This window comes from Montipora capricornis, chromosome 6 (assembly GCF_036669925.1).
Source record: "Montipora capricornis isolate CH-2021 chromosome 6, ASM3666992v2, whole genome shotgun sequence".
NCBI lineage: Eukaryota > Metazoa > Cnidaria > Anthozoa > Scleractinia > Acroporidae > Montipora > Montipora capricornis.
Genome location: NC_090888.1, coordinates 28,065,391 through 28,075,390, shown reverse-complemented (window position 1 = coordinate 28,075,390; position 10,000 = coordinate 28,065,391). Strand labels below are relative to the sequence as shown.

The following is a 10,000-nucleotide window of genomic DNA, read 5'->3' as shown; positions in this document are numbered from 1 at the left end:
GCGACTTTCGTATGACCTTGGAAAATAAACGTAATAACAGAATGAAAGAAAAATGCAAAACATTTGATTGGCTTATCGAACAAAAACAAACGAGCGCAAATGTTCATTGACTTAGCGAACGCGGATGCAAACAACTGTCATCTCCCCATGGAACTTTTTGGAAAGCAATCGGGCATTTCGCTTTGACGTCATTTGAAATGCAGTAACGTGATTGGGCAATAAAACTGTTTACTACCCATATGAGGAGTTTCCTTGGCGGGAATAAGGAGAAGCTTTGTTTTAATCTTGCCAAAGATTGGTCCGTGAAACAAATTGCGAACACTTTTTCAAGGTCATACGAAAGGCGCTCTAACTCATATACTTAGGAACGTTTTTTAACATTAAGAACTGGTTTTCAGGCTATTGCATGATATACTGAAGAACAACTCACGGTTTGTAGTCGACGTTAGTACGATGGCGTTTTGCCCAGAACGGCCCAAGTAAGACCAAAATCCGCAATTTACACTCCTAAGAGAGACGACCAGCATTCCCGCTCCGAAGCTTCGAAGTGCCGAGTGAAAGAAGAGGAAAGGGAGGAAACAAGCATCATGTGACTAGTTCGATATTAATCATAATAACTGGTGACGGAAGTGCACAGTGACCGGAAACGGCACAATAGCCTGCGTAGCTGGCGCGACGAGAGGGGATTGGGGAGAGAATCTTTCCCTTATTACGGCTACCTCGTGGTCCGGGACTCACTTGTCGGCTTTTTCTGATAAATCTGCTGAAGTTGAATTTGGTCATGTTGTTTCGTGATTTCGGCAGATTTTTGCAATTACTTGATCCAAGGTCTCCGATCTACGCCTTTGCTGCGAGTCACGCAATCCGACAACAATTTGCATGATCCCGTAATTCCGCTGTTATTAAGTGGGGCCACACAACATGAAGTATCATGTGAGGATTCGGTGAGATTCGGTCACTAAGTAACCGCCACGCATGCTCAACACAGCCGAACACAGTGAGTTTCGACCCATGGCCGCAGAGGTCTCTTTTCCCGTACTCGTCAGCCCAGCGAACGAAAAAGAAAAGAGACCTCTGCTAACAGGAAAGCCCTTTTCCAGAGGTCTTCTATAAATGGCATAACCCCTTCTTTATCTTGTTGCAGACGTCTCACGAAGTGTGTTCGTCTAAAAACTAGAGCTGCTTTGCCCTTAAAAATGTTCCTTGAACGTTTGCGTGACGTTAGTGAAAGTGCTTTTGTCTGTTGACAGTTGACATATGGCAATAGACTCCGAACTGAAGGACAGCTCGTGTTATTGTAAAAGTCGGCATCACTGAACAACAACCGATGGCTCCGTCTCTGTAAAAAAAGGCCTTGGTTCCTTTTAAAAACTGAATAGAGCTTTTCCTTCACTATTGGAAAAAATCAAGCCAGGAATTCAAATGTGCAGGACGAGACATAGCCCTGATAGTAAATGGTCGTGGTTGGCAACCATATGCGCTTCTTTTTATGTTGCAACCAGTGTTGGGTTTTTCATGAGCTTTGGTGTTTTGTTGGCTGAACTTATGAATGAATTTGGACATGGCAGAGAGGAAACTGGTAAGAGAGAGGTCATTGGTTTCTATATTCCAATATCCCAGTTTTTAGATAATACTTCAGTGTTATGTAATCACGCGCTTCATAAAATTTAGAAAAAAGGTATTCTTTCTTGCGGGCAAAATGAAATAATCATGGTAAGTCTTCACACTGCAAAATCTGGTCGAGAAACCAAATCTTTGCCAAAAATGTTGTTGGATACTCGTTGTAATAAACATCCTAAATAATACTAAAAAAAGTTAAAAATCATTCGTGATCAATTGAAAAAGTAAATATTTGGTTAAAATGCTCAACTTTCATCAGTTTGAATGGATATGTGTGGTTACATAGTAGTCGCATGACCGAAGAATGGTCATGCGCCTACTGTGTTTATTACGTTCTGAGTTTTTAGCCCATTTATTAAGAAGATTATGAATCCGGAACGAGGAATGAACGTTTTTCCTTGAGATAGGACACAGTGCGAGCCATGGGAGTGATGAGCTAATGCTAGCGCTGATACCTAAACCTTGTTTAGGTTCAATTTAGACTTAATGTACAATCTTGGACAGATTAAACTTCACCCAAAATCAATGATGAAGCCGTGTGACGGCCAAAACGCGCCATTTCCACATCACTGATTTTGGGAGAAGGATTGGTGACAATTTTCCATTTAATTTGTCTAAGATTGTAGCCTAAATTTCTGAATCTAAGCCTAATAGAACTGAATTAATTAATGTTTCCCGCATGGCTCGCTGGCTCACAGATTGACCATTCCCTTTTTCTTTCCATGTTCTTGTATGTTCAGACTCAAAGGTTGTCCAGCTAGTGTTTTGAGAAATTAAAGAAGGTAATGACGATGACTTGAATCTACAACAGTATGTGAGGGACTTTATTCACTTTTCATTTCATGTCCCATTACTTATGTTGCATATGTTCCATCATTTAACCGTAAAGGATATAACTTGAACCCCCTAGTATGTAGCTACCATCTGGCAGGGTATAGCTCAGTTGATAAGGCAGTTTCATTGGTTTGAGTACCATTAATTCTTCAAGCCTGGATTTTTTTTCATGCTTGCTGGGAACTGCTTAATTTAGCGTTCATTTCATGTCCATTACACAGTTAAAGAAACGTAATTTCACTTGGCTTTTGTTAGTTTCATAGCTGTTTAACTTTCTCTTCCTTCTTTTACTGTCGCTAATCATATTTGCGGCGATTGAGTTAGCAGACTGTTCAATACAGAAACCGAAATCTGGCAATCACAACGTAGGTTGCGGCCAGCCTTCGACCCATGTCAGCTATATAGTGTCAGAACTGTTTTCTGATAATGAACTCACAGAATGATTCAAGCTCACTGATAGACAGCCTATCGGTCGTCACTTTCTATTACCGGTAAACAATCTCGCTCAAAATAGTGTTTTGAAAGAGTTTCCAATCTCTACCGTACGCGGGCTGGGAGCCTGACTAAACTTACAAAGAAGCTAAATCAGTTTGCATAACTAGTTTCTCGACAACAGTGGTGTTTGTGAAGAAGCGAAACCTGTGAATGAAATTTGAACTTCAGCGTACGTATGGCGGTGAAAGGTGCAATAAAAATAAGAGTTAGTTTGATGCTGTTCTTATCCACCTCATTGTTCGTGTTTTCAGTTTGGATTGGATCCCTCGCAATTGCCTTGTCATATTTACTCAGTCCTTTGGCGTCAATTCTGAGCAAATCAATTGGATGTCGCCTCACTGCCTTCACTGGGGGTGTCTTATGCGTCTTGAGTTTGCTTATATCATCGTATTCAAGTAGTCTCGCCTTGATGTATTTTACATACAGTTTTTTATACGGTTTGGGCGTATCCTTTATTTACTTGGCCTCTCTCCTCATCACCGCCAAGAACTTTCGAAAAAACCAAGCATTAGCGGTAGGGATCGTTTCAGTCGGTGAAAGTTCTGGTGTCCTTATCTTCGGTCCCATTCTCCAGTCGCTGGTAGATTTGGTTGGTTGGCGTGGTGCATTCAGGATCATAATTGCATTCATATGTTTTGGTTGCATTCTGAGCGCCTCATTCAGTGAACCGTTAAGTGATGAAAACGAGAGCACAAATCAAGCAATCAGATTAGAATCTGATAACTTCTGTTCCACTTCAAATGAACCCACCACAAAGAACTCTGAAAATGTACTCTGTAACAGCAAAGACAGCCTAGGCTTTGAGGGTAACGACCATAAAGTTTGCGCTAAGAAGAGTTGGGACTCGCCTAGTCCCAGCGTGCTAAAAACTCCTTCGTTATCATCAGTTTCTTTTTCCAAGGAAGGAATCAAAGAGGAAACAAGCAAGCTCCTAGATTTTTCAGTGTTCAAGTTTCCTCGTTTTTCCATCTTAATAGCGAGTTTCCTGTTAATGTGCTTTGGGCATTTCACACCACAGCTGCATTTGGTGAGTTCTTGTTGTTTCGTTCCCTTCTTACTTATAACTGATAACTGAGCCACTGATAGTACCACACAGCGGTTGGCAGTTGAGTTTCAGACTCTCTGCTCGGCTTGCGATTAGATAAAAATCATTCTCTCTAAACCTACCAAAAGCCCAAGCCGCAAAACCGATTGCGTGCTGCCGTCAAACGCGGAAAAACTCGGCACCGCTTCTCATAATTGCACTGTGCTTGTGGTACTCTGACGCTCACGTTAAAACTGCATGGAGCATATATGTAGATGGAGTATCAAGTATTTATGAGTCAATCAGTCAATGAGTTAGTGGAGTTACCCTAACCCATAAAATGAAAGCTAACATTTCAGAGAGTGCTTAGGCCTAATCACTGAAACGAGGGCTTAGGCTTAATAAATTGCTATATTGACTGTGAGTCTCATTGACTCATTGACTCAAAAATCATTGGTCTTCATGTAGATGACGATTGCACTAACAATTAAAATGGCTTTTGCACCGCTACTTTATGTTATAGAATACAAGGCAGTGACAAGAGCACGAAAAAACTAACTAAAAGCACGAGCGGCCATTGATTACTTGTTGCTACATGTATTTCTTGGTTTGCTCTTATCACTACCCTGTGTGCCTCCTTACAAAAGAAAACACAGTAAAGGCCTTTTTTATATTTTTTTGACACAGAAGAGAAGTTGTTGTCTGCAAAAATTTCCGCTTGCCAAGCGATTGTTTGTTTTCTCTTAGAAGTCATTAGTCTCCTACGCAGCCGTTCTTTGTGTAGTCACGCAACGCTCCGCGACCACACAAAGAACGGCTGCGATTAGGAGACTAAGAAGTCATCGGCCTGGTACTTTGGACAGCTGTGAGGCACCCTAAGCCGAGCCAATGATTGTACCGACTTAACTAACGTAAGCCAGCGACTAAAGTAGCTTCTAGGGTACGCAGCTTGGGCCTATCCCGGTGCTTGTTAAAAGAGCTCTTTATCACTCATTCCTTTAACTCTTCCCAGGTCAAGCACTGCCTTGAACTTGGCATTTCGGCTGATTCAGCATCCAAGCTTTTTATTTTTATTGGTTTAACTTCTTCAGTGGCGCGCTTCGTCACCGGAAGATTATGCGACATTTCCTGGGTAAATCCAACGTTTGTTTATCAGTTTGGTGTCTTGCTTGTGGGATTCATAACAACTGGGCTTCCTATAATAAAAGGCTACAAAGGAATTCTTATGTTTGCTATAATTTATGGAGTTGGTGATGGCATTATTGTTACAACCATGAACACCTTACTCATGTTTTCGGTGGATGAGAAGTACAGAGCGGCCGCGATCGGACTCGGGAGCAGTTTAATCTCCCTAGGAATTGCGGGAGGACCTCCTCTGGCAGGTAAGCAGTCTGTAGCACCTTTAGTTTCCTATTTAGTGCCTTCCGCTTTCAGTATAAATGACCAGCAATTAACTGAGAGCATTGCTACTTCCCCAACGGACTGCATGCTAGTCCATCGCAGGGTTACGCCCCGAAGTATGTCGCCGCTAACCACTGATACAACTGCGGTAGGTGGGGAAGTGTAGAAGACGTTTCTTGTACAGAAAACAACTCATTGAAAGGTCTAGGCCTCGAACCTTCGATCTTGGGGTTGGGAGTTTGGAGCGCTAAAATAATCACTGCCACACCGTCCTTCCACGATAGAATATGTGTTAATATTCCGAGGCTATCAAACGTGCGGTGTAACGTTGTCCAATGGAAGTTATAACTCTCAAGCAAGAGATAATTGATGAGTACCAACTTGACAGCTTTGTCCCCAGAGAGTGAGATTCTCTGTGTCAGCATCGAATAATGAACTCTGGCTGGTTCGCACCCGGGAAGTAAAACAAAGGTGGTTTTACAAAAGTACCGAATATAGACTTTCAATAAGACTGCGAATATTTCGGTATTTAGAAAGGCTCCAATCTCGGCCTTAGAGCCTACGTCACTTTTGTCCAGCGGTGATGTTCTAAGTAAGACGAATCAACACCGTGAAAAAAATAAAATGGCTGTCGTTTCGAGCCTTATCCCTCCGTCAGAGCAATTTTTTGCTGCGGTAATTCGACCTTTATCAACTCTTGATAAAATCAAAGTTTCGTGTCTTACTCTCCCACCGACGCAGGACCGCATTTTCTATACAAACTAACCCCTTCATTTGTTTAAAGGCGTACTCTTGTCCTAGACTCACCTGATTGTATGTATTTAGTGTTCTCAAAGTCAGGTATTAGCAAGGCTTGTAAAAGTGAACTTTTTGCCAATTTTACAGGATTCCTTGCTGACCAGCTTGATGGCTACAGTTGGTCCTTTAGAGTTGCGGGAATTTTGATGCTGTGCGCGGGAATCCTTCCCGTTGCTCTTGTATGGCTCAAAAAGGAAGAAGCTCGATCAGCGGAGTTACAAAATAGGGAAGCTCAAAACGTGTGATTCTTCGGTCAGGTTTTTACGGTGGCCCACAAGTATCACGGCAAAAGTATCAAGTTTATAAATGTAGCGTCAACAGTAACTTAAGTTCGCTGACTTAAGTTTTAGGTGAGCAAACTGATTTTTAAAACAACCACAGCAAAAGTTTGTGAACGCCACGGCAAAAGTTTGTGAACGCCACGGCAAAAGTTCGTGAAAGCTACAGCAAAAAATTGTGAAAAGTAACGGCGGAAGTTAAAATTATAGAGCGGAAGTGACAACAGTTGCGTTCGTTTTACGCCAAGAGAGACCATGGGAACAAGGCTGGGCCAGTCACACAACACACAAAATGGCGAACGGAGATAGCGAGGAGGTTACGATTCGCGATTATTTTAACAAAGGCTTTACTTATGATGAAATACTTGCTCTCCTGGATAAAGACCATGGTGTTAGAATGAGTATAGCTACGCTGAAAAGGCGCTTGAAAGAATACGGTTTAAAAAGACTATATATGGAGTACGATGTGGGTTCAGTTCGAGACAAGATCAGAAGTTTATTAGATGGACCTGACTGCATGGGAGGCTACAGGCATGTTTGGCACACCCAGAAGATGCAAGGTGTTGGTGTTCCACGCTATACTGTAGAAGCCTTACTTAAAGAATTGGACCCCGAAGGAACAGAGGAAAGAAGGACGCACCGCCTTCGTAGAAGGGCCTACAGGAACAATGGGCCAAATGATACATGGCACTGCGATGGGTACGACAAACTCAAACCTTTCGGCTTTCCAATTCACGCCTGCATCGATGGATGGAGTAGAAAGGTATTATGGCTATATGGAACGCGATCAAACAACTGGCCGCATAATATTGCGACCTATTATCTTGATGCAGTTGAACACCAAGGTGGATGTCCTCAGAAACTGATTACAGACTTGGGGACTGAAAATGGCTTAATGGCTTCCATACACAGTTTTTTCGAGATGATTTAAACAGTCATCGTTACGTACCATCTCCCAGAAATCAGAGATCAGAGGCATGGTGGTCGTACTTCAGAAGAAGCAGAACAAACTGGTGGATAAATTTCTTTAAAGATTTAGAACACCAAGGAACTTTTAATCCAGCTAGTGAACTAGAATCAGAGTGTTTGTGGTTCTGCTTTGCAGAGTTACTTCAGGAGGATATTGAGCAGCTAAAAGACCATTGGAACACACATTACATCCGCAAGTCAAGACATGATACTGTGTCTGGACGACCAGATTCCTTATAATACTTACCCGAGATTCATGGTGGGGCTACTAATTTGATAGCACATGTTCCCAACGATGAGCTACAATATGCCAGAGTGCAGTTAGTAGAACGATCCGATAGAAATGACTATCAGGAGTATTTCCAGTATGTTACCACCACTTGTGACTTACAGAGGCCTCGCAGTTGGAGAGAAGGTTTAGAGTTATACAACACATTATTGGACTGTGCAGTCAATGGCTCTTAAATAATTTACTCTCTAAACACCAGTAAGTGTGATTACCTGAAGATGAAAGGCCAGGCCTCAGCACCTGGGTAAAGGGATGTAAGGGATCATTCATTCCTGATGGGGTATATTATAGGAGAAAGGGTGGTGAAATATTTGATAGATGTGATGTATATGATATAAGATACCCTGCTCCCCATGTGCAAGACTAAATTTTTGACATGACCCCTTCATGCTATACATGTAAATATCATAACCTCTATCAAGATGAAACTAAAAAGATATCAGCTAAAATCTGCCAAAACATGTTTTTAAAATTCTAAATTGTTTTTTTTTTTAACTTCCTGGAACTTTCCTCCTTCTCAGACCTTAAAGTGTGACGACAATACAATGCTGGTACTGTACACCAATTAACTGTATTGGTGAGATGTGATTGTTAGTGAGGTAATATGTATTTGCAACAAAATAGTTGGTAGAGTTACATTCATGCTATTTGGCACATGACAAAGCAGGGGGTCCAGGGCCTTGCTTTCCCATGAATTCTGGTAGAAATTTTGCACTTCACTGCATACTTCAGCGCTTAGAAGTGCTTATTTTAAGTGCCTTCCCCCTTACACAGCAAATTTTTCTGATGCCCCCACCCCTTGCAGCCTTAATTTTCTTGGCATGCTTCACCACCCCATAAAAAATAAATGGTCCAGAAGAAAATGTTATTTTGTAGTCTTTCTTAGTAAACCATACCATCTTTATTAATAAACTTGAGTACAAATCTGAACAACAAAGTTAAGTTAAAACTGTCAAGTCCTATGCTACTGATATCATTTTAACTCTCAATGTAGCATATATAAAGCTGTGAATGTCAAAACATTTCTAGGGTGTTTCCCTGTGGCCAATGGGATGCAAAATTTTGTAATTGCAAGAAACTGGTGAATACTGCCATGGCTTCCATCTGTTAATAATATCAGCTTAAACTCGAATATGATTGTCCCAGGTAACAGGCAAATGTGACCCAGAAATACTTTCAGTGTTTGTGCAGCACTGTGAAACTCCAAAAGCAACATTCCTTTTAAACATGCAAACAAATGGAACAGTCAAAATGGCAGATATATCACCCAATGCTTTTGTGTAATAACAGGAACAAAGATATTACACATGAACAAAGCCCACAAGAGCGAACATGATGAAGGTTTTTATGATGAAGTCTTGACTATTCCACTCATAACCTATACATTGTACCTTTTAACTTTGACAATAACAGGAAATTTTAAAAAGACTGAGACCTTTTTTGGAACATAATATGCACCATATAAGTTTAGGTTATATGTAGTCAAATTATAAACCAACTGATTGTGCAAAGTAAAACAGTCTTTTCTAGGAAAAAACAAAACAATGTTTACAGTGTCTATCGATTCTACTAAAAAAGCCAACAGCATATTAGCTAGAGGGCTAGATGGGCTGTTATTTCCTTGGAAACCATATAGGTGCACTCAAATTGCAGGGAAATGAAAAACAACTGTAACACAACTGGGTGACTGATCATGTAATTTTCAGCCTGTGTAAACCATGCATAAAGAAATGTTTCTTTATTCAGTCCATGATAATTTGTTCTTTTATTTCTTTCCAGTTGATGGGCAATAGGCACCTATAGTCGAACAATTCATTAGTTTATGGCCTGCCAAAAGCCTGGCTTTTGCAGTAAACCAAAGTAAAGAGCTCTCTAAATGATTCTGCATTCTGTAAATGCTGAACTGGGTTAGCACTAACAACAGGAAAGCAAACAGAGTGCCCTGGCTTATTCTTTAAACAGTCGTGGTCAAAATAAACTGGTATTTTAAACCGTTTTCCTGAAATTGGCTTATGCTGTGATCCTGTCAGCCAGCCCATGATCCCTGGTACACTGAGACTAGGACTCTCAAAAACCAAGCTTTCATCTTGATTAAAAGCCTCATCCTCATCCGAGTTCTGTTCCTCTTTAAAGTTGCATGCAATGGGTGCCACATGACCTACCACATTTCCTGTTTCACAGTCGTTGAGAATGTCTTGAAAGAAGTCCATTATGTCCTCTTCAAAGCATCGTCTTGATGTGCCTTCCCGTGAATAATGAGGTTCCGAAAGTGAGAAGAGGTAGTCAGCATAA

General features: G+C 41.2%; 1 protein-coding gene and 1 pseudogene across 3 annotated transcripts in view; both read left to right on the top strand.

The window, feature by feature from the left end:
• LOC138051902 (monocarboxylate transporter 2-like) overlaps positions 1–6,427 on the top strand; it is a 9,691-nt gene extending 3,264 nt beyond the window's left edge. Inside the window, exons 2-5 of one of the 3 annotated variants that reach the window (XM_068898200.1) lie at positions 1,251–1,579; positions 3,201–3,976; positions 4,986–5,355; positions 6,260–6,427. In XM_068898200.1, the coding sequence (XP_068754301.1) occupies positions 1,423–1,579; positions 3,201–3,976; positions 4,986–5,355; positions 6,260–6,417 (1,461 nt within the window). In that variant the 5' untranslated portion in view covers positions 1,251–1,422 and the 3' untranslated portion in view covers positions 6,418–6,427. Of the gene's footprint in view, positions 1–1,144; positions 1,580–3,200; positions 3,977–4,985; positions 5,356–6,259 lie in introns of all 3 variants that reach the window. The other 2 variants (XM_068898199.1, XM_068898201.1) reach the window with 2 other exon arrangements.
• A 300-nt stretch (positions 6,428–6,727) lies between these two features.
• On the top strand, positions 6,728–8,227 carry LOC138051904 (uncharacterized; annotated as a pseudogene).
• The last annotated feature ends 1,773 nt before the right edge of the window (positions 8,228–10,000 follow it).